The sequence below is a fragment of the Macrotis lagotis genome, chromosome 1, assembly GCF_037893015.1.
Source record: "Macrotis lagotis isolate mMagLag1 chromosome 1, bilby.v1.9.chrom.fasta, whole genome shotgun sequence".
NCBI lineage: Eukaryota > Metazoa > Chordata > Mammalia > Peramelemorphia > Peramelidae > Macrotis > Macrotis lagotis.
The window spans coordinates 742,685,849-742,711,135 of record NC_133658.1 but is presented as its reverse complement, the minus strand read 5'-3'; the positions used below and the strand labels follow the sequence as shown (position 1 = coordinate 742,711,135).

Genomic DNA, 25,287 nt, shown 5'->3' with positions numbered 1-25,287 from the left:
TCACTATAATCTACAACCTCATCCAGTACTCTTTCCTGATTGAATTTCAAAGTACCTAATTATAGACTTTTATCAATTTTATTTCCATGAAATTACTTTAGATTATTTAGTGTATGTTTTATGTGTATTTAATCTTGTGCATGTTATTTCTTTTGCTCCTTACTGTCTTTGAGAGGAGAAACTGTATTTTTGTCTTTATAACCTCAGTGCCTACTATTGAATCTTACACAGTGTAGATACTTAAATTGAATTGTCTCTTGAATTGAATTCATTCACAGGTAGATAATTCATCTCTAACTGGGGAATCAGAGCCTCAATCTCGAACCTGTGATTTTACCCATGAAAATCCCTTGGAGACGAAGAACATTGGTTTTTATTCTACAACCTGCCTGGAAGGTAGGTCTAGTGCACATATGTATCAAATATTCCATAAAAATTAAGGGTCCTTCTGTTCAGGCTCTCCTTTTTGGTTTGCTTTCTACTACTTCATACAAAATTTTTTTTTCCAAAATAAATGCAAAAAAAAAAGAAAGAAATTTGTACTCAATTAGTCAAAACTTGATTTAATACTATGAGGTTCTTCAGATCAGGGCAATGGCTATTTGACAGGTTATTTTGACAGGTCTTCAGGATAGAGACAGAAACCCAAGCAGTCTGCACCTCTTTTCCTGGAATATCACCCATATACTTTTCTTGCAGGGACAGCAACTGGCATAGTCATTAATACAGGTGATCGGACTATCATTGGAAGAATTGCCTCACTGGCTTCTGGTGTTGGGAATGAAAAGACTCCCATTGCTATTGAAATTGAGCACTTTGTCCATATTGTGGCGGGAGTAGCTGTTTCTATTGGAGTTGTCTTCTTCATCATTGCAGTATCCATGAAATATCCTGTCCTAGAATCTATCATCTTCCTCATTGGCATCATTGTGGCCAATGTGCCAGAGGGTCTTCTGGCTGCTGTCACTGTAAGTCCTTCTAACTTGATCCCTATACTCTGTATATCATGAATCTGTATATTGCAAATTATTTTTATGCTTTAAAATGAAATTGTTTCACCATGAGGGGGAGCAATATTGAGTATTTTCAATGGATTAGGCCTTGGGGAATTAAAAAGAATTATTTATGATGGTTTGAACATTGGAAATTACTCTTCCTTTTTTTTGGGGGGGGGTCTGTTTAAGTAAGCTTATATGTTCATTTTTCTGCTGTACTTTCCCCTAGGTAAAAGATGAAAAGAAACTGTAAATTGATTTCTATAATAATCAACTTTTAAAGTGAAGTGTAAGTTAGTGGATATTTGTAAAGGGTCTTTGAGATTTCTGAATTCAACAGAAACCAAAAAATTTTGAGATGTAGAGCATTAAAATGAAACAAGTGCTTTAAGATGTCCCCTTTGGCATGACAATCTAGCAACTATCTAATAATTTCTTTTTTGGAGAGGTGCATAGTTGCTGAAGTTGTCAAGAGCAAATAGTGATTTACATCCTATGGTATTAACTTGATGACCTTGCCTTAAACATTAAATCATTATGAATCACTTTATTCAAAAGAGAAAAGAACCAAAGGGGGACTTTTATTTACCTTCAAAAAAAAAACTCCCTTGGTATCATTTGATCAATAAACTAACAAAATTTTCTTTATAACAACCATTACCATATATTTTCTGAAAATATACATCCAGTCACAAATATTGACTTGGTTATTTATCAAAGAAAAATTAAAGTGTGGTCTTTACAGTGAGCACAAAGTTTTTTATTATATTGACTCAATGGTACTCATATCTCTCCTTTCTTTTCTAGGTGAGTCTGTCACTAACAGCAAAACGAATGGCCAAGAAGAACTGTCTGGTGAAGAACCTGGAAGCAGTGGAAACTCTGGGTTCTACCTCCATCATCTGCTCTGATAAGACTGGAACCTTAACACAAAACCGAATGACTGTGGCCCATCTTTGGTTTGACAACCAGATCTATCAAGCTGATACAAGTGAAGATCAGAGAGGTGAGGTTTTGAAAGCAATCTCACGGAAGAGGGGCTGAGTATGGGAAGTTAATGTCAACCCTGATAGAGTGAGCAAGATGGTTGTGAAATCTGTTTAGACCCTACAGATATACAAAAGCATTCTCTTGTCCCCAGCACATTTCTCTCTGCTACATGATTCTTTCTCTTACTTTCCAGCCCAGATCTTTGATCAAAGTTCTGCAACCTGGGCCTCCTTGTCCAAGATTGTAACACTGTGCAACCGAGCTGAGTTCCGACCAGGACAGGAAAGTGTCCCCATCATGAAGGTAGGATTTTTGCTCATTTAAGTGTGACCGTAAAGTCAGTCTCCAGGTCATCTATGTGTTCTCTTCTGTTGTAGAACTAGTTATTGAGATGGGAAGAAGAGCAAGTTTGAATTGCCAACGTGTTAACTAGTCAAACAACAAAGTGGTTTGGCTACTTTGATTTGTAGAGTCATAGGAAAGATCAAAATAATTTTCAAAATATTGGTTTTGAGAAAGTGTGTTGTAGTAGTATAAGCAAGGCAGCTAGGTAAAAAAAAAATGGCAGCTAGGTGCTGTAGTGGATAGAGCTCTGGGTTTAGAGTCCAGAAGAACAGAATTCCCCTTCTACCCACTCACTAGGGGTATTTTACCAAAGCTTAGTCCCTGAACTCTTGTGCTTACCCAAATCTTAATGATTACCTAAATCTTATATGATAAAACTTCAGTCCCCTATCTATTCTCCTAATAATGAATAGCTATTGCCACCTAGCTAATCCACTATCATCTGCCCTGAAAACAACATATCTAAAACCAAGCTTAAGTACTTCTGCTTTTTAATGAAGATACAATTATAAATTAGATAAAATATATTTTATGAATGAATTAGATAAAATAATCAGATTAAGCACTGAATTGTGTTTTTTAGACAGTAAGTTTAGAGTAAGGGGATATCAAGAAGGACTGAAGTAGTTGAGGTAGGAAAAATTTTCTTTCATGTGAATTTATGTTTCCATTTCTCAATTTTTAAGACACTTTAAAATCATTTAATTCAACCACATTCTTTCTGTCACCCAAGCTCTGAATTTGAAGTCACCTTTAGCTCTCTCCTTCATTTCCTATATCCACAGGATAATTGTAAATACCTTTTTTCCTGTAAAATGTCACTTCTCTCTAACTTCTTTGCTTCCACCCTCATCTCCTTTTTTTTTTACTCATAGTGCTCTTGCAGTCACCTAACTGGGCTGCTGGATCTTATTTTCTTACTTCTCTAAAACTTCATGCATCTTACAGCCAGACATATTCCTTATATAACACTTTTCATCATATTCTTCTTTTTGTTCATACTTCACTGGCTCCTTAGTCAATTATATTATCTAAATATAATTTTGTTCAAACCTAGTTTTCAAATCCCTCTGTAACCTGGCCCCACCTTGCCCTATTCAAACTCATTTCTCCACTATTTTCCAGCTTTAGTGAAATGAAGTATCATTACAGTCTTGAATAGCAAAGTGCCAAGTGTGTTTCTTTCTTCATAACTCACTTTTTTCTATTCCATTTCTCCTTTTAAGGCCTAGCTTAAATACACCTTGAAAGAAAATCTTTCCCACCTCAACTACCCCAGCCCTTTTTGATCTACCCTTTCTCTACACTTATTGTCTAGAAAACACAATTCAAAGTTTAATCATATTATCTTGTCTCAGTTTTCTTTTATCTTCAATAAGAACCGAGGCTTTGAAGGCAAGGATCATCTTCTCCCCTGTCCCTTATTACCTCTAATACTAAAGACATGGCAGGCATTCAGTAAATACATAAAGTAATTTTAAATGCCATGGAAGAGTCAGAATTTGGTTATAATGATTTATTTGTTTTAACCAATTCTTTAAATCTAGAAAATTGTGGTGGGAGATGCTTCAGAAACTGCCCTCCTGAAGTTCTCAGAAGTCATCATGGGGGATGTGATGGAAAGAAGAAACAGAAACAGAAAAGTGGCTGAAATCCCTTTTAATTCCACCAACAAATTCCAGGTGGGTTTTTCCTTATGACCAGGGATCTCATTTCTTAGTCCAGTAGTACTCTTACCTACAATTATTAAACGCCCTCACAAATCTAAGTTTGAGAAATGTGGGCTGGTATTCTCTGATCAAGATTATTTCAACCACTGTTTTCCCAGAAGCAGAGTAGGTAAAGAAGAATGAATCTAGGGTGTGGGTGTGGGTGACCCTGCAATTAGTTTCTGCCTTAGTTTCTAATGCTGAGGGATTGGGGGTCTGGGTTTTTGTTGCAATGTTATTTTAGGGATGATTTTGAGTGAATGTCATTTTTATTTATTATGAATACCTAAATTAATTATAAAGGACATATGAAGGAAAGCAATATCTGAATATAGAGAAAGAATTGATTAATAAGAGTATGAGAATGATTTTACATATATATATATATATAGACACACATATACATACAAACATTTGTGTCTAATGGTAGCCTTCTCTAGGGTGTGGGGGAAGGGAGGAGGAAAGAAAAAAGAAAATACATAATAACTTTATTATATATTTAAAATTAATAGCAAGTTGTACATAATAGTTTTGCAATTTTATGTGTAATCACTTTTTTCACACTATGTTATGGAAATGCTTGCTTTATTCAAAAAAAAAATTTTTTTTTAAGACAGTGAAGACCTCTACCACATTAGGCATGTGGATAATCCATGGGCAAACCAAAATGGTTCTAGATTACATCCCATTCCAGACCATTGAGCTTCTAGGAATCTAGGGGGCCTTTTGCCAATATTTCAGGAAATCAGCCTAGAAGTTATTGGAGCTTTTGCTTCAGGAGTTATCCAAAAGCTGACTACCTCTATCTCCTTCATGGTGGAATGGGAATGAAAATCATTCTTCAGAGCCCAAAGTGTTGGGGAGGCTGGTACTGTGAGAAAAGCCTAGTTAATATTAGAAATTCTACTGGCTTTCTTGCTCAATCTGGAATAAAGTGGAATTGAGCAGTAAAGTAGAAATTCCTTCCCCCCCCTTTCCAACCCTTCTCCCATACAAACATACACTTTTTTTCAGCCCTCCTAATATATACTTAAGTAAATGAGTTTAAGTTGATGGTTAGCTTGGTGGTACCATTCTCCCAAGGGGTGGTCAGAGAGAATACATAAATGTAAGATTCTCTTCACTGATAGTGGGCAGAAAAAGAAAAAGAGCCCCAGGTGAATTTAACTAAACTAAAAACTAATGGAATTTCAGTCTCTGGGTTCCCAGAATTTCTTTTTCTTTTTTTCCTGTAATGTTGCCTTCACAGGACCCTGAATTTTCCTAATGATTTGGTTAATGTTAGGGGGTTCTGATGGAATATAATGAGACTAGTGCAAATATATCAGTGTGCAGGTCATTTTTATGGTTGGAAAGAAAGGGATCTTTGCTGGTCTCAGTTTTCTATGCCACAAAGAAATAGTGTCTAACCCTAATGTTGGAAATATGAATTGACTGCCCAATGTCTATAAGAACAGACTGAACCTGAAATGGAGAAAGATCACAGAAGTAGATGACTACTGCTGATATGAAAACTGCAGTGAATAATCCATCCCTGAGTATGAAATTCAATGGAATTTTTATTACCACTAAGGACTTTACTTGCTCTTAAAAAATATTATTTATTATAATCTTTTATTTTTTAAATTTTGAGCTCCAAATTCTCTTCTTCTGTTTCACTCTCCCATCACCCACTGAAAAGGCAAGCAAAAATGATATCAGTTATACAAGTGAAATCATGCAAAACACAATCTATATTAGCCTTATCTCACATAGACACACAAAAAAAAATTGCTTGAAAACTATTCTTCAATTTGTACTCAGTTTGTCCATTCTCTGTCTCTGTCTCTCTCTGTCTCTGTGTGTCTCTGTCTCTGTCTCTCTCTGTCTCTCTCTCTCTCTCTCTCTCTCTCTCTCTCTCGGTAAATAGCATTTTTTTTCATCATGAGTCCTTTGGAATTGTCTTGGATCATTGCATCAATCAGAGTAGCTAAGTTTTTCACAGGTGATCATCATTACACATTGCTATTACTGTGCACAGTGATCTCCCAGCTTGTCTCATTTCACTTTGGAACAGTTCATATAAATTTTGTCATTTTTCTTAAATTACCCTCTCATTTTTTTACAGCACAGTCATACTCTATCACAATCCTATACCACAACTTGATGAGTCATTCCTCAATTCACAAACACCCTCTCAATTTCTAATATTTTATCATCATAAAAAGAGCTGCTATAAATATTTTTGTACATTTAGGTCATTTTCCTTTTATCTCTTTGAGGTATAGCTATAGTGGTGATATTGCTAGATCAAAAGGTATACATAGTTTTATTACCCTTTGGATATAGTTCCTAATTATTCTCCAGAATGATTGGGTCAGTTCACAACTCAACCTTTTTATTACTGTACCAATTTTCTCTCATTTATCATTTCTGATGCACGTGAGGTGGTACCAAAGAGTTGTTTTGATTTGCCTTTCTCTAATCAATAGAGTATTTCTTCATATGACAACAGATAGCTTTGATTTCTTCTTCTGAAAGCTGCCTTTTTTATTTTTATAAATTTTACTCAGCCTTTATCAGAGAAATTTGCTATAAAAATTTTTGTATTCATTGATTAAAGTATCTAAAAGATACTGTCATGTATCTTTTAGAAAATATAGTTTTGGGGCAGCTAGATGGCACAGCGGATAGAGTATTGGCCCTGAAGTCAGGAGGACCTGAATTCAAATTCGAACTGAGACACTTAATAATTACCTAGCTGCGTGTCCTTGGGCAAGTCACTTAACCCCATTTGACTTGCAAAAACATAAAAAAGTATGTGTATATACATATATATATATATAATATACAATTAATTAAATATATATTTTTTTCCTAATTATCTCTTTTAATTAGGCCTATTTTTGCTTTTGTTTTGTCTGCAATCATGATTGCTACCCTAACCTTTTTTTCACTTTTGCTGAAGCATACTAGGTTCTTCTCCATCCCTATATATTAGCTCTGTGTCAAATGTTTCTCTGGTAAATAGCATATTGTTGGATTCTGATTTCTTATGCATTCTGCTCTTTGGCTTCTGTTTTAATGAGCTAGTTCATCCCTGTCTCATTCAGAGTTATGATTAAGAGCTGTTAATGCCATCCCATTTTCTTCCATTTATCCTTCTCTCTCTTTTTATATTATCCCTCCTGAAAAGTTTAATTCTGACCACTGCCTCTTGTAAACCAGTCTCCCTTTTATAATTATCCCCACTCTATAATCTTTTATCTCCTTCCCTTTTTTATTTTCCTATTGGAAAGGTGGATTTCTATGCTCAACTGAATCTATGTGGGTGTGTGCATTTCCTTTTTGAAACCAATGCCAATGAGTAAGATTCAAACATTCACCTTTTCCCCTTCCATTTTCCCCTTTACTATAAAAGCTGTTCCTTGCATGCCTTTTTTATGAGGAAAATTTTCTCCATTCTCCCTCTCCCTTTCCCCTTTCCCAGTGTATCCCTCTTTCTCACCCCTTCACTTTTTTTTTTGAGATCACCCCAACATGATCAACTCATACTCAGGTCCTTTGTTTTCTTCTAATTGCCCTAACAGGGATAAAGTTCTTAGGAGTTACATGAATCATCTTCTCACATAGATAATCTGTCTTTATTGAATCCCTTATAATTATTATTTCATGCTTTTTATGTTTCTTATGTTTCTGAATATTAAATTTTCTATTCAACTCTGGTTTTCCATCAAGAATGTTCAAAAGTCCTTTATTTCATTAGATATCTCTTTTTCCCCTGAAGGATTCTACTCAGTTTTTCTGGGTTGATTATTCTTGGTTATAATCCTAGTTCTTTGCTTTCATCATATGCCAAGTCCTCTGCTTTTTTTTAAATGGAAGCTTCTAAATGTTATGTGATCCTGACTGGCTCTCCATGTTATTTGAATTGTTTCTTTCTGACAGCTTACAATATTTTCTCCTTGACCTTGGAGCTCTGGAATTTAGTTATAATATTACTAAGAATTTTCCTTTTCTGATCTCTTTCAAGAAGTGATTAGTGAACTCTTTTAATTTCTATTCTACACTCTGAATCCAAGATATTAGAAAATTTTTCCTTTAAAATTCCTTGAAATATGAGGTCCAGCCTCTCTCTTTTATCTTGATGTTCAGATAGTCCATAATTCTTAAATTACCTTTCCTAAATCAATTTTCTAGATCATTTGCTTTTCCAGTGAGATATCTCACATTTCTTTCTATATTTTCCCATTCATTTGACTTTTTTCTTGATGTCTCTTGGAGTCATTAGCTTCCACTTAACTAATTATAATTTTTAAAAGATTTTCTTCAGTAAATTTTTGTATCTCCTTTTCCATTTAGTCCGTTCTGTTTTTGAATTTCTTTTCTCCAGAGAATTTTTGTCCCTCTTTTACCAAGTTTGTAATTCTTTTTTTATGATATTCTTGTATCATTACAACTTATTTTCCTTTTTTTATTCTTTCTTTCTTTAGTTGTTCCGGAAATTTTTATTGGACTTGGATCTAAGTAGCATTTTTCTTTAAAAACTTTGCCTTTGAGGTTATGTCTTGGTCCTCTCTGCCACTGTGTTAGGTTTTTATGATCAAGTTCTTTTTTGATGCTGTTTTTGGCTCGTTTTTCCAACCTCTTTCTTGACTTTGAACTTTATGTTAAGATTGAACTCCACTCACCTTGGAGTGGAAAGACTATCTCAAGCTATAGGCTTTTCCATGCTCCTGTTTTAGAGTTAGTTCTGGGGATCTGCGAATTTTCAGTGCTTCCAAGGTGAAATGTAGTTAACTGTTCTCTTGTTCTGCTCTCTGAACTTTACCAAAAAAGTGTCCCTACTTCCCCTCAGCCACAAACTGTTCCTCTCTGCCTTAGAACTGTGCCCAGGGCCAATTTCTCCCTTCTGGTTGACCACACACATTCCTCTTCTCATTTGAACTGCAACTCAGAACTGTATATGGTCAAAGGAGTTGCCAAATCAGCACCAACTGTCCTCAATACTAACAACAGGTATCCTGTAATATTTTTCTAATCAGTTGTCAAATCCCCTTTCCAAAAATATCTAGGCTGAGAGCTCCTGAAGCTGTTATTGCTCCTGTGGTCACTGACTCAGCTTCCTCCAAGGTCCACTGCTGGTGCTCCTGCCATGCTCTAGATCAGCCCCATCCTGGTATCACAACCTCTTCTACTGACCTCCTGAGTTGTCTGAGACTGGAAAATGGCTTGTTCTGTTCTATTGTTGACTCAGTTGCTTCAACATTTGATATTTTAGGGGCAGCTAGGTGGCGTAGTGGATAAAGCACCGGCCTTGGAGTCAGGAATACCTGGGTTCAAATCTGGTCTCAGACACTTAATAATTACCTAGCTGTGTGACCTTGGGCAAGCCACTTAACCCCATTTGCCTTGCAAAAACCTAAAAAAAAATATTTGATATTTTAAAGTTGATTAGTGAGAACTGTTAGGAGACTTTGGTTACTACCCATACTCTGCCATCTTGGCTTTACCTTCCCTCACTTCCTCTTTAGAGAGAGAGGGGGAGGGAGGGAGGTCCTGGGTCTATTGATTTCTCATATGAAGGACTATAGCTTTCTGTTTGGGCCAAGTTTGAGTCTCCTTTTGTAGTGGAGGCACCAAGGAATCGTAGACATCCCCCTGGGCTTGAATAGCATGTCACAGAAGGAACTCGTGACTCTGAAGTGAAAAATCTTGGATCCAAAGCTTACCTCTGTCATTTAGTACCTATATGCCTGAGATGTAAGTCATTTAACTCTCTGGGTTTCAGGTCTTTTAGATCTATCCATAAAATGAGGCATTGAACATTATGTTCTTGTAAGGTCCCTTCCAGTTCTACCTCAATCTCATTAATGAAGGAGGCTTGAATGTAAACCAAGGGAATCAATATGCTTCCTGTTCCCCTGCAAAAGAAAAAGATTATTTTCCTTCTCTGAGTATGTGGCTAATTGTGGAGGATCTCTTCTGCCTTGTTGGAAATGACAATTACATGGCATGTCCCATTTAACCCATTCACTTAATTCCTTCCTCCCAGCTCTCCATCCATGAAACAGATGACCCCAATGACAAACGCTTCCTCTTGGTGATGAAAGGAGCCCCTGAGAGGATCTTGGAGAAATGCAGCACCATTATGATCAATGGCCAAGAGCAACCTCTTGATGAAAGCTCAGCAGAGGCCTTCCAAACTGCCTACCTGGAGCTTGGAGGCTTAGGGGAGAGAGTGCTGGGTGAGTTGGCCTGGGAAGGTAACAGAAGAAAAGGGGCCACTGGTGACTGCAGCATAAAAAAAATTAAGCTAAAAAAATGAATGACATGCTTATTAAAAAAAAAAAAAAACAGAGGCAGGTGATTCCAAAGGAAGCAAATGAATCTAAATTGATAGGGTTTATATTTTTAAGGACATTGGAGTCTGTGAAGGGTGAGGGGAAGGGAAGAGAAAAGCATATGATTGGGGTGGCTAGGTGGCGCAGTGGATAAAGCACTGGCCCTGGAGTCAGGAGTACCTGGGTTCAAATCTTGTCTCAGACACTTAATAATTGCCTAGCTGTGTGGCCTTGGGCAAGCCACTTAACCCCATTTGCCTTGCAAAAACTAAAAAAAAAGCATATGATTGATACTTAAACAAATTCTTAAAAAAAAACTTTAAAGATCCTTGATTTTATTAATGATCCACCATTCTCTGATACAGAAACTATCAATAAAATCATGGATCCTTGAATAGATTTTTTTTAATGGTTAGAAATCAATTTTATTCATGAGAAGAATTCCCAACACAGAAATGTCTGATTTTTCTGCCTGACCAAAATTTATTATAATGTAATTTCCTTTGGTCAGTCAATAAATATTAACAAACATCTACCCTGTGCTAAGCACAGTTCTTGGTACTAGTGAAACAAACAAATAAAAACACAGTTTCTTTCTGACCTCAAAGAACTTAAAAATCTAATAGGGAAGACAGTATAAAAGGAAGGGGAAAAGGGAGAGGGATACTCAAAGATATAATAGAAAGTTCTAAAGAAGTCCAAAAGCAGAAAAAAGGGGGGGGGGGGACAGTTAGCTGGTACAGTAGATAGAATACCAGCTGTGGAGTAGGAAAACCTGAGTTCAAATCTGGCCTCAGACACTTGATACTTACTGTGTGATCTTGGGCAAGTCAATTAACTGCATTGCCCCACCAATTAAAAAAGTTCAAAAGCAATGTAGCTGGTTGGGAAATGGGGAGAAAAATTGTACTGTATAGTCTCTGGAACCCATGGCCCCACTCTCCAAGTCATAGGGACCGATCAGAAAAGCTGAGGTTAATTTTGCAGCATAATGAGACTTTCCAATGATGAGGAAGGATAATATACTAGAGAATTCTTAGGAGAGTTCTTAGGAAGCTCAAAAACATTAAAGCTATTGAGAAATGGAAAGATTTTTAAAAATAAGATCTATTTAACCGAACTAGGATGACTTTTAGGAGCTTTCCTACCTGAATTTTCAAGTCCAGATCTCAGTTTCCTTATGTGTAAAACTGAGGAAGTTGGACTACTTGGCAGGTAAGATTTCCACTTAAGTATCTGTGATTCTTTGATCTAATTCAGGAATGGCATTTGCAATATTCTAGAATTAGACAAGTAACTTCTTGTGATTATTAAAGGACTCTATCCTGTCCCTAATAAGATTCCTTTCCCACAAATATCTATTGTACATTTCCTGAGGAAAGTGCAAGGAAGGGACCTAAGTTTCCATTCAAGGAAAAGAACTTTGATGCTTTAATGTGCTTATGTGGTGGTATGGAAGCACAGTCATTATTTTCTTTCTCTTCTTATTGATGCCTTCCCTGCTTGCTCTCCATGCATGTCTATTCCAGGTTTCTGTCATCTCTACCTGCCAGAAGATGAATTTCCAGATACTTATCCCTTTGATGTAGAGACGATGAACTTTCCCACCTCTGGTCTCTGCTTTGTGGGGCTGCTATCATTGATTGATCCACCTCGATCCACTGTCCCTGATGCAGTCACCAAGTGCCGCAGTGCTGGCATCAAGGTAGAATTCCTTTTCTCTACCTCATGGAGTCCTTTACAGGTTAAAAAGATCCTTTGAGAGGGGCAGCTAGGTGGTACAGTGGATAGAGCACTGGGCCCTGGAGTCAGGAGATCGTGAGTTCAAATCCAGCCTCATACACAGAATAAGACAAGTCTCAACCCCACTGCCTTGTAAAAAAACTTTAAAAAAAAGATCCTTTCAGAAAGTTTCATTTTACAATAAAGTCCTCTTTAGCAAACCTATGGATTTTTTTTCTCATTTATATTTGAGAGGCATTATGACAAAAGGGATAGAGAGTTAGTGTAAAAGCCAGGAAGACCTGGGTTCCAGTCCATCCTCAGATTTAACATATTCAAGTCCTACAATTGTTATATATTAAGTGACCCTGCCAAGATGGTAATATTCTCTCAGTCCCATAGGCAACTCTCTAAGACTAAATTTCAGAGAAGGGGTGCCAATCTGCAATGGTAGAGAGCATTATGTCATTGATAAAATTATAGATCCAAACCCTAACTCTATTCCTTTTAAGTTGATATGTCAAGGTTTTAGTGATTGGTCCTTTTCAAGATACCACAAAGAATTCTATAAAGAGGATTCTTCACACTACAGTTATTGTTTAATTGATACCTGATACTCTACTCTGGTGCAATGGAGACAGGTTTAAGATTGGCTGAATAATAACAATAGCTAAATACACTTCTATGGTTTGCAAAGTACCTTACATATATGATCCTATCCAAGTCATTATATTTTCCTCATGAACCATGACAAGAATGAAAAGACAAAGGAAAGATTACTTTTAAAAAATCAATGGTTGCTTTTGGCAATATGACAAAGGATGCTATTCCTAAATCCATTTTTATTAGCTTTTATTTAATCACTTAACCTCCCTGAAATTCTGTTTTATCATCTAAAAAAGGGGATTAAATGCTTGACAAATCTTGATCTCTATAGACACAAAATAGCCTCTTAAACTATCATGTACTATATAAATTCACAATAGTAATAGCTTTTACCACTTTCTTGATTCTTTTTCTTTGTGATAGTTAGAATATTTGATTTCAAATTTATACACTGATTTGTTTGTTTGTTTAAATCAAAGACTATCCTATAATTTTTCCCCTAAAAAATCAAATAAGAATTGTACCAGAGATGAAGGTTTCCTCTTATGAAGGAGGAAAAGAATCAAAAAAAAAAAAAAAACCCTGGGCCCAGCAGATATATGAAAAATGTACTGGCACTGGTCTTTTCCTGGGGGAAGAAAGATGCACATCACAACTAAAGGTCCCCCAAAGGGAAAATCTATCTTAGTATTATACCCTATTAGCTCTTGGCTCAGACAAGAGCAGTAATGCTCACTTTTACCTCTGCTTTTACTGGGCCTGCCTCTCATTGGTTATCTGTTTCTCACCCACTTCAGGTTATTATGGTGACAGGTGATCATCCAATCACAGCCAAAGCTATTGCCAGAAGTGTGGGCATCATTTCAGTCAATAGTGAGACTGTGGAAGACATAGCAAAACGTCTTAATGTTCCTGTGGAGCAGGTTAACAAAAGGTAGGTGGTAATGTGACTCTAGAGATGAGCCAGCCCTCTTTGATTCCAAAGAGCTGCAGTATTTGGGGGTTCATCATTTTGGGGTCTTGTAGACTCTTAGGCTACTACTGAGGGATTGTTTATATACATACATACATTTACTTTTCCTCTAAAGAGTTCAGTATTTTCATCCAATATTGGGTCTACATTAGAATTTATTTTTTCTTAGAAAGATTTTATTTATTCTGAGTTGTACAATTTTTCCCCTAATCTTGCTTCCCTCCCCCCACAGAAGGCAGTCTGTTAATCTTTACATTGTTTCCATGGTATACTTTGATCTAAGTTGAATGTGAGGAAAAAAATAAAGTATAAGAGATAGCAAAGTTACATAATAAGATATCGGGGTGGGGGGTAAAATTAAAGGTAAATAGTCTTTGGTCTTTGTTCAAATTCCACAATTCTTTCTCTGGATACACATTGCATTCACCTTCACAGATAGCCCAAAATTGTCCCTGATTGTTGCACTGATGAGATGAGCAAGTCCATCAAGGTTGTTCATCACCCCCATGTTACTGTTATGGTGTACAATGTTTTTCTGTTTCTGTTCAACTCACTCAGCATCAGTGAATGCAAATTCTTCCAGGCTTCCCTGAATTCCTGTCCCTCCTGGCTTCTAATAGAACGATAGTGTTCCATGATATACATATTCCACAGTTTGTTAAGCCATTTCCCAGTTGAAGGACATTTACTTGATTTCCAATTCTTTACTTGATTTCCAATTCTTTGCCACCACAAACAGGGCTGCTATGAATATTTTTGTACAAGTGATGTTTTTACCCTTTTTCATCATCTCTTCAGGGTATAGATCCAGCAGTGGTATTGCTGGATCAAAGGGTATGTACATTTTTGTTGCCCTTTGGGTGTAGTTCCAAATTGCTCTCCAGAAAGGTTGGATGGGTTCACAGCTCCACCAATAATCTACATTAGAATTTAAAAGATGTTTTTAACTTGGAGCTCATGAATTTTTCAAAGAATTTTTAATGTCTACATCTTAATATAATTGAGGTTCTTTGTGCTATTTTTTTTTAGGTTTTTGAGAGGCAAATGGGGTTAAGTGGCTTGCCCAGGGCCACACAGCTAGGTAATTAAGTGTCTGAGACCAGATTTGGACCTAGGTACTCCTGAATCCAGGACCGGTGCTTTATCCACCACGCCACCTAGCCACCCCCATGCTATTTCTTTTAAACATTTAAAACCATGATTCAGAAAAGAGATCCATGGGCATCATTGTTGTTCAGTCATTTTTAGTCATGTCCAACTCTTCATGATTTCATGGCAAAAAAACTAAAGTGATTTTCCATTCCCTTCTCCGACTCATTTTACAGATAAAGAAACTGAGGCAAACAAGGTTAACTGATTTGTCCGAGGTCATATAGCTATCAAATGTCTGAGGCCATATCTGAACTCAGAAAGATGACTTCAGACCTGGCACTCCATACACTGTACCACCTAACTGTTCCATATGTTTCTCCAGTTCTAAAGAGATCCATGACACAAAAGGGTTAAGAATCTCCTTGTTACAGGTTGTCTTCCCTACCTAAAATATATTTACTTCTTACCTATACCTCTAAAAATTCCCAGCTTTGTTCCAGATTTATTTCCAATGCCACCTCCTCTGTGAATCCTTTCCTAGTCTCCATACTACCTTAATATTACTGAGAATAAACTTAAATTCCAATTCTGGATTAAATGCAGAATAATACATATATGTGTTACATGATCACATAAGCAATATACCAGGAAGTCCAAGAAAGTAAATAATCACCACCAACTGAAAGAAGCAGGAAAGCCTTCATCAAAGAGACAAAATGTTGCATTGGAATTTCAAGGATGAGAAGGAATTCAACAAGCAGAAGATAATGGTAAAGGAAGGCATTCTAGTCACAGGGAACAGTCAGACATTCTGTCAGCTCTTTTGGGGTCCCCTCTACAAGGGAAGGATTTGGTAGTATTCCTTCCAATGGCTGCAATGTGAGTCCCCTGCTAACCTCGTTTCCCCATCTTGAATGAACATGGCAAAACCCACTACTGAGCTAGGCTTCTCTATTTTACAAATGTTGGGAGCATTAGTGAATATGTGAGGGGCTAGTCACCTCATAGTATTATTACCTACTGTGCTTCTCAATTCAGAACAGTTCCTCATCATTAGTCCTTTTTGCTAATGCTTTGTCCCTTCTAGGGAAGCAAAGGCAGCTGTGGTGAATGGAATGGAGCTGAAGGACATGAGCCCAGAGGAGCTGGATGAGATCCTGCTCAACCACACTGAAATTGTCTTTGCAAGGACTTCACCCCAGCAGAAACTAATCATTGTGGAGGGCTGTCAGAGACAGGTGAGTGATGGGGAAGGAAGCATTTACCATGGTACCTGACACCTCATGGTAGGTGCTTCTCAAATGTTTATTGATGGACTGATTGACAGGCACCCAAATGAGTCCAAGTCAGATATGGCCATGGCTTTTTAGAACAGAAAGCTCTTTCCTAAAATACAGCTGATGTTTCCTTACAAGCATCAGGAGGAAAAAAAATGACTGGTTATTTCAGAGCAATTCAACAAAATTCCACAAGGATTTACTAAGCAGTTTATTATATTCTAGGTCCTGTGCCAAGCACATGAGGACCTGAGTTCAAATCTAACCTCAGACACTTAACTACCTAGCTGTGTGACCTTGGGCAAATCATTTAAACCCATTGTCTTGTAAAAAAAAAAAAATAACTATAATGAGTATTTATGTAGTGTTTTCTATGTATCAGACATTATGCTAAGAACTTGATAAATATTATTTCATTTGATCCTTACAACAACCCCATGAATTAGTGTTATTCTTTCATTTTCACTCCAAATTTTGTAGTTGAGGAAACTGAGGCAATCCTAGGTTAAATGACTTTCTAAATAACATAATAGTAATAATCTGAGACTGGATTTAAAATGGGTCATTTTGACTCCATGTCCAACATTCTAAACCATTGTGCCTACCAGCTCCTGGAGCATATATTTGGCTTCAGAAAAAAAGAAATTTCAACATCAAATATATCCTCTTGTCCTTAATTTTTAAGATTGTATTTAATTTTTTAATTCACCAAAAAATTTCTCTTCCTCCCACAATGGTGTAAAAAAAAGAGTCAAAAACTAAAAACCAAATTTTTTTAAATAAACATGTATGTCCAAACAAAGCAAATTTCTTCATTGGCTATGTCAAAAAAAAAAGTCTTATCTATCTCATTGACTCTACGTGTTAGGTGGGGAACATGCTTCATCATCATTCTGCTGAAATAGTGGTGGATCATTGTGTTGATTGAGCATTTCAAAGCCTTTTGTCTTTACAGTATTATTATTATTATTATACAAATTATTTTGGTTTTGCTCTCTTCACTCTATAACAGTTCATACAAATTTTTTCATGTTTTTTTTTCTGAAATGGTCACTTTCATTATTAATGGTCACTTTCATTATTGCCAGTACATTACATTATATTCCATTTCATTCATATACCATCACCTTGACTTCAACAAGTTTTCCTTCCTTGCTGTATGAAGATTTGGGGGCATCTGACAGTCATTTTCTAATTTATGAATTCTCTTTTGAGTGAATTCATTTGGTTAGGGTCAGATGCAAAGATGACTAAGAGAAAAATAAATACCTGTGCTTAGTATTTTATCACTATATCTAGAAATGGCCATCCCTGTTCTCTATCACATCATCGTCTGTAATAGTTTAAAAGGATCTTGGGGAATGCTTATTTCACAGGACAAGGAAACATGACCCTTTTCACAGAGAAAACACTGGACATCCTACCTTGAGGAGAAGATGAAGGCTATTATTTCTATAAGTTCTCCAAACTTGGTAAACTCCTTGAAATTTCTCAATTTAAAGTTTGAATCCCACTTTGTTCTTCCAGGATGCTGTTGTTGCAGTGACAGGGGATGGTGTTAATGATTCCCCAGCCCTGAAGAAGGCCGATATTGGGATTGCCATGGGAATTGCTGGTTCAGATGCTGCAAAAAATGCAGCAGACATGGTGTTACTAGATGATAACTTTGCTTCTATAGTCACAGGTGTAGAGGAAGGTAGGTAAGGTCCCTTCCATAAAAGCCATATTACAAATTCCTTTACAGTGTTGAGCAGTTTTTTTTAAAAGAACATTCTCCTCACAGGTCGCCTAATCTTTGATAATTTGAAGAAAACCATTGCTTTCACCCTGACCAAAAACATTGCTGAGCTTTGCCCCTTCCTGATCTTTATTATTGCTGGGGTCCCCCTGCCCATCGGTACTATCACCATCTTGTTCATTGATTTAGGCACTGATATCGTAAGTACATTTCTGGGCTACTAAAAACTAAAAATAAATACAGCATCAATTGCTATAAACTTTTGATCCCATTTTTCCCTTCTGGATTTCTTTTCTTCTGAAGATACTTATATGCTTGTCAAGAGATTGATCTTATTAATCTATCCTGGGTACCAGGAAATAAAGTATGATACCAAGTATTATAAACTGTTAGGACCATTTCCCCTTCTGAGTTTCCTTTCCCCTGCAGAGACTTAAATAACTTGTCAAGAAATCTATAATAAAATCAATTCTCTCCTGAATTGACTTTCCAAACCATTCCATTTACCTGACCCTTAAAAGCAGATATGGTCCATTATCTCACATTCTTCGTGCCTGAGTTAGAGATAATGATCAAGGACCACGAGTGAAACAACTACCAAAAGAAATCTTCCCAAAGCTTATGAGCCTTACAAATGTTTAAGAGGTCCAATCAATATAGTGGGATGCAAACTCCCAAGTAGTCTAAGGTTCTGTTAATTCAATAAAATATATGGAATATTCTCAGAGATGTCTTAAAACTCTTAAGATGAAAATACCACCTTTATGACATTTCATTTAAATCTTCCCTACTTCAAAAAGAAATATAAACTTGCTAAAAGTATGTTTAATGGAAGCTAATGAATGAAATATTAAATGAACTGAAAGGGGAAAAGATAGCATTATTCATATTTTCAGTAATCCTTAGTTCTAATGATCAAATGCTGAAAATAGGTTCATGTACTTCCCTTAGTTGTCTTTGCTTCTAGGATCAGTCAAATTAATTCACAGAATCAAATCTCTAAAACCAGGAGATTAGAGATCATCCAGTTTATTGTCTTCATCTTATAGATAAGGAAACATGCCTAGTGATTCACATAAGGACACATCAAGTAGACACATTTAAGCCGTGATTCTCTAAATCCACAATAGATAGTAATTCAAAAATAGTGGAAGCATAAACAACATTGTTGAGGGTAAATTATTCATGTGGCTTTAAGAATACATAAATAAAGTTTGAGAAAATAGCCCTTGCCAACTTTCCTTCCTTTCATTTCTATAATCAAAAATTTACTAGGTTGCTCATACATTGTTGAATGCTTAGAGATCTGTTTTGAAACTGATATCAAATGACTTGTTGCTTGGAGATTTGAAAGTTTTCTAGTCAAACTATTTCCAGAGCCTCGGATTCATTTATTCTCTCTATATTATTTTATATCTAAATATTAAACTGACTGTGTTCTAGCTACAGGTCAGTGTAAATGACAGGATTTCATTATCTTCTTTCCCTTCCATAGATTCCTTCCATTGCCTTAGCCTATGAGAAAGCTGAGAGTGACATCATGAACCGGAAACCACGCCACAAGAAGAAGGACAGATTGGTGAATCAACAGCTAGCTTTATACTCTTATCTACATATAGGTATGCTGAGGTGTCTCTCATGTGTTATTTTGGTATCAAAATCTTTCCTAGGTTCTACCCAGTAATGAGTTCAGAGACTAACTTTTTTTTTTAATGAGTGGGGACAAATGGAAAGAGAATACATTGAACTCATTAGAGTTTCTAAATTCTTAGCATGTCTCATCTCTTCTTAGGAATTCTACAATCTTTGGGAGCCTTCCTTGCCTATTTCACTGTCTATGCGGAGCAAGGATTCCTACCTACCCAGCTCATTTTCTTAAGATCAGAATGGGAAGATAATAATAAAAATGACCTCGAAGATAGCTATGGACAAGAATGGGTAAGAATGGTCAGAGTTCTAACCCCATTATTCTCCATTCTATTGCCCATTTGACCTGCTTGATCCTGTAATTCCATTTTCTGTCCTACCCTAATAAAGACTATCTTATAAGAATCAATAAATCAATGAAAAAGTCAACAGGTATTTATTATCCCTTGTCCTCAGAAGATCATACATTCTAATGGTGGGAGAAAATACTAAAAAGCCCAGGAGAGTAACTAAGTGATATAGTGGATAGAGTACTAGGCCTGAAGTGAAGAAGATATTTTCCTGAGTTTGAACCCAACCTCAAACATTTATTATCAATATGGCTCTGAGAAAATCACTCAATCCTGTTTGCATCAGTTTCATCATCTGTAAAATAAGCTGAAAAAGGAAATGGCAAATCACTCCAGTATCTTTGCCAAGAAAACCCAAAATAGGGTCATGAAGTAGGGTCATGGGTAGAAATGAATAACAACTGGACAACAAAGTCCTTTCCTTCTCCCAGATAGAAAGACTGTGAGGGAGTAAACTGACACATATAGCCATGAACAACTCAGTTGATTCAATCATTACTCTAGAACTAGAAGAAAGCTGATAGAAAAGAAAAGGTTATTCTCATGGCAGCAAGATCTGGAGCTGAAAAGGTTGAGACCTCCAGGGCGTGGTTTTTGATCTTAAAATGTTTCTTGATCAAGAAGTGGTGAACTTACAAATGAGGGGTAACAGAGTGAAACAGTTATTGGGAAGTGACCAACAGAGAAAAATATATGCATAAAATATTTTTTTAAATAAAATATAAAAAATACAAAATGAAAATATACATAGTACCTTCAACTATATAAATGAATACTACATTAAACAATATCAGATCTCAAGATAAATATGATGGACAACATCAGTTACTTCCTCATTATCTGATAATGTTTTTGTGCTCATTCTCAAAGAAGTCTGTGACTTCAGGGAGATGATGCCAAGACAAGCACATGAATTGGATTTATTTAAGTGAGGAGGGTTGTCTTAAGTCACCAGTCTCACTCCTCCAGAGCCATCTGGGTCCAGTTCTAGATATGAATCAGGCCAACTGGAGATGACCCTGGATGCGAGGCAATCAGGGTTAAGTGACCTGTCCAAGGACACAGCTAATAAGTGTCAAGTGTCTGATACTGGATTCAAACTCCTGTCCTCCTGACTCCAAGGCCAGTGCTCTATTCACTGTGGCAACTATTTTTTTACCTATCCTGCAGATGGCCCTCGTGATTGGAGCTGTGGGCTTAAAGGCAGGGAGACATAAAATCAAATCCTGTATGAAACACTTGCTAGTTGAATTAGCATAGACAAGTCACTTAATTTCTGTGAATCTTAGTTTCTGCATCTGTAAAATGGAATTAATAATGATCTTAAATTCACAGAACCCAAAGAAAAAAATTTTAAATGCTAAATAAGTGCTAGTTATTATTATTAAAAAGCTATGTATATGTGTATGTATACGTGTGTTTTTGTTTAAAAAATTAGTTAAAAATAAAAGCAATGGGATGAAGGTTTCATGAAGGAAAACTTGGTTTCTGATTTAAATCTGTTGATTTGGTAATGCATTTCAAAATAATAAAGAAATGTCACTTGAGTCAGCCTAAGTTCTTGGAGTTAAATTACAATTTAAAGTGATCAGAAAGCAGAAAATGAGAATTGTGCCTATTGGAACTACAGCTGATTTTCCAGAGTGGAAGTGACCAAGAGGTGCAAAATATTTTAAAATTTCTGACCTTTATTAGGATTTGTTTGGTCTCTAATAATAGTTTGCTAGAGTTACCTACGTGGTTCTGTGGATAGAGTGCAGGAATCAGGAAGACCTGAATTCCTTGGTGTGTGATGACCCCGGGCAAGTCATTTAACCTCTGTTCACCTTAATCTTCTGGAGAAGGAACTAGCAAATCTCTCCTCTCTCTGCCAAGAAAACCCCAAATGGACAATGACAGAGCTGACCCACATTAGTTTTGTAACAGATGAAAAAGAACAATTAGGCTGCAAGACACCATAACTGGGATTAAGTAACATAAAGGGCATCATTCTTTTTTCCCTACTCAACTGTTATCCTTTCTGGACAACTAAGTGATCAGTTGTTTGCATACCTAGGAATGAGCCCTTAAGAAGCTTCCATTAACATTTCCAAAAAAGCTTTCTCTGCTACGTCTCAAAGCTTTCTCTCTTCATGATCATTTTCAGACAAGATATCAGAGAAAATCCTTGGAATGGACTGGATATACTGCTTTCTTTGTTGCAATCATGGTCCAGCAAATAGCAGATGTAATTATCAGAAAGACACGGAGAAATTCTATTTTCCAGCAAGGCCTCTTCAGGTATCAATTATACTGTATATCAAAGGCTTATGATGTAAAGGAGGTGAAGTTCAAGTGGCTCATTCAAGGAACTAATGTTATGATACCTATTATGATAAAAGATCTTCTGATATTATCCTGGACCATATTAGCCTGATGGATATCTGTCAGTAAATTTTAAGGTACCCTATCATGTGCTGGCATGGCATTGTGTTAAACACTGGGACACAAAAAGAGGTAAAAGGACATTCACAATCTAATGGGGGGGGGGGGGGTAACAGCATGCAAATAATTATATACAAACAAAATATATATATACATATATATATACATATATATGTATGTATATATATGCAGGATAAATTGGAAAATATCAATGAAAGGAAGGTATTAAATGTAAGAAGGATTGGAAAAGGCTTCCTATAGGAGGTAAGATTTTAGCTAAGATGTAAAGAAACCCAGAGAAGCTAGGAGGCAAAAATGAAGAGGGAAGGCAATACAGGAATGAAGGACAGTGAAAATACTCAGAATTGGGAAAAGTGTCTTATGAGGAACAGCAATGAGACCAGGGTCACTGGATCACAGAATTGGTAGGGTGGGAGTGGGGGAAGGGGGAGGGGAGAAAGTTAGCATAAAGATATAAGAATACTGAAGACTTAGGGAATAAGTTATAAAGGTCTTTGAATGTCAAATAAGATTTTATATTTGGTCCTGGATGTGATAGAAAACCACAGAAATTTATTGATTGGGGATAAAGGACCTGACATTTTCAGACCTGAACTTTAGGAAGATCACTTGGAAATTGAGTGGAGGATGGACTGAAGACAAGAGAGACTTGTGGGGAATGAGTTATTATAGTAGGCAAAGCATAAAGCAATGAGGACCTGCCCCAGGATGATGGCAGAGTCAGAGGAGAAAAGGAAGTATATACAAGAGATGTCACAAAGATAAAATAGGCAGATCTTAGCAGTTGAATAGATATGGAGGGTTGAAGCTTGTGAGAGACCATGATGATTCCTAAATAGGGAAACTGAGAGTCTGAGAGGACAGTGGTATTCTCTACATTTATAGGGAAGGTAGGAGGGGAGGAATGACTAAATATACTCAAAATCTGTACATGTTTATATTTCTTACAGAAATAAAGTCATCTGGATAGGAATTGCATCTCAAATTATCATAGCACTAATCCTCACCTATGGTTTTGGAAGTATTACAGCCATGAATTTCACCACACTTCGGTAAGTTATTTGCCCTAATGTGGCAAGGGAAAACACTGGCCTCCATTCTGAGGAAAGTCTTAAGTTAGAGTACCATGCTGGGCTAAGATGAAAACATCTGGATCAGATATGAGGTAGTAAAGATTGGAGACCAAATATTCACTTGTGGGGGAAAAAAGTGGTTAGACCTGGTCAAGTCATTGAGGAGAATGAGAACCCATTCAAAACCAATTCAAATCACATTCCCTTTGGAAAAAATTTGAAGGAAAAAAAAAAGCATACTTTGTGTTCTCATCTTTCAGTATTTCTTGCTTTGCCCTGTACCTTAATTTGGTCAACTTAGGAAAAAACTTTCTCTTCCTTTGTTTTGACCTGAAATTATTGAAGTTGCCAAGAAGGCAGTGAAGTTGATAATCCTGCCACCAATTACCCAAGAAGCTGGTTCTTCTGATATACTTTGATTCTTGCATTTTTATTTCCAGGGTTCAGTATTGGTTTGTAGCAGTGCCATATGCCATTCTCATCTGGCTCTATGATGAATTTCGAAAACTCCTGATTAGGCAATATCCAGGAAGTAAGTAACATCAAAGGAGGAGAATTTGGGTCCAGATTTGGGAGACCCTACTGGGGGTTGTTGAACATTTGCCTTTTTGTATCTCCCACGGGTTCCATAGTTCTTATTGAATCTCTTTTTCCCCCCCATAGGTTGGTGGGATAAGAACATGTATTACTGAAATTGCCTTTGGCTCCCAAGACTCTTCTTAATTTCTCTTTGATGATGGTTCAGCATTCTCCAAGCACTTCTGCTGCAAAGTCTCTTGTGCAATATGGGTTTTATCAAAATCCACATATTAGAAAAAATTTGTGTGAAAGAATCTCAGTAAATGTACTATAAAAATGAGATTTGACTTTTTTGTATAGGCCATTTTTTTCCTGCACTTTGCCTTCTCCTCCCTATTGTTTGTTTAAAATGTATAAATTTTTTAAATGTAGAGAAGAAAAATTGTTGAATCTGTACATAAGTTTCAATGATATTTAATTCTATTGCCCCCGAACTGGGTTTGAAACTTTTGAGTTATATGAATACCTGGGCATGATCATGTATAGTACAAACCCTTAAAAAGGCCATATTTTAAATTAAAGTGTATTTTATAAAATAAGACTGTGGATGTGTTGTTCTTAGACTCCATGAGAAAGTGCTCTATGGCAATTGGTAAGGTTGCTGAAAACTTAAGGTAACAGAATGGTACAGTAGATAAGCATGGAACCAAGAAAACTGGAAATCAATTTTTTTTTTGCAAGGAAATGGGGTTAAGTGGCATGCCCAAGGCCACACAGCTAGGTAATTATTAAGTGTCTGAAGTTGGATTAGAATTCAGGTACTCCTGACTCCAGGGCCAGTGCTCTATCCCTGCGCCACCTAGCTGCCCCTTGGAAATCAGTTCTTAACACTTTACTAGACACTGTGCAAGTGTCTTGATCTCAAGTTGCTCATCTGTAAACTGAAAATGATAATAGCCCTTATTTCATAGGATTGTTATGAAAATCAAATGAGAAAAAAATATATATAGCACTTTGCACATTTTAAAACACTATCTAAAACCTCCCTATTATTGTTGTTGTTATTACAACTAAAGAAAAACCTGTAAGAATTAGAAAATTTCAGAAGATGAAACAAAAGCTAAAATATAAATATTGACTTTTATGGCTATTCTGCCTATGCTGTCAATACCCTAAGGCTATAAAAAAAATCTCTTTTTTTTTTTGGAATTCTTTCAAGTTCTTATTTAGCTTTTTTTTTGCAAGGCATTGGGGTTAAGTGACTTGCCCAAGGTCACACAGATGGGTAATTATTAAGTGTCTGAGGTCATATTTGAACTCAGTTCCTCCTGACTCAGGGCTGGTGCTCTGACAACTGCGCCACCTAGCTGCCCCCCAGCTCTGTATTCTTACTTTGTCCTCTCTTTAGTGATTTTGTTACCATGGTTTTCATGAACTCCATGTAGAAAACTATAGATGAAAAATTCATATCTGGGACCAGTAA

General features: G+C 36.5%; 1 protein-coding gene across 1 annotated transcript in view; it reads left to right on the top strand.

The window, feature by feature from the left end:
* LOC141508022 (potassium-transporting ATPase alpha chain 2-like) overlaps positions 1-24,380 on the top strand; it is a 36,180-nt gene extending 11,800 nt beyond the window's left edge. The window contains exons 8-24 of the mRNA XM_074216268.1: positions 279-396; positions 700-968; positions 1,803-2,001; positions 2,179-2,288; positions 3,878-4,012; positions 10,074-10,266; positions 11,892-12,067; positions 13,488-13,624; positions 15,843-15,993; positions 17,560-17,728; positions 17,816-17,970; positions 19,266-19,389; positions 19,563-19,708; positions 21,914-22,047; positions 23,163-23,264; positions 23,726-23,817; positions 23,949-24,380. Of these exons, the coding sequence (XP_074072369.1) occupies positions 279-396; positions 700-968; positions 1,803-2,001; positions 2,179-2,288; positions 3,878-4,012; positions 10,074-10,266; positions 11,892-12,067; positions 13,488-13,624; positions 15,843-15,993; positions 17,560-17,728; positions 17,816-17,970; positions 19,266-19,389; positions 19,563-19,708; positions 21,914-22,047; positions 23,163-23,264; positions 23,726-23,817; positions 23,949-23,977 (2,439 nt within the window). The 3' untranslated portion in view covers positions 23,978-24,380. The remainder of the gene's footprint in view (positions 1-278; positions 397-699; positions 969-1,802; positions 2,002-2,178; positions 2,289-3,877; positions 4,013-10,073; positions 10,267-11,891; positions 12,068-13,487; positions 13,625-15,842; positions 15,994-17,559; positions 17,729-17,815; positions 17,971-19,265; positions 19,390-19,562; positions 19,709-21,913; positions 22,048-23,162; positions 23,265-23,725; positions 23,818-23,948) is intronic.
* Positions 24,381-25,287: the final 907 nt, after the last annotated feature.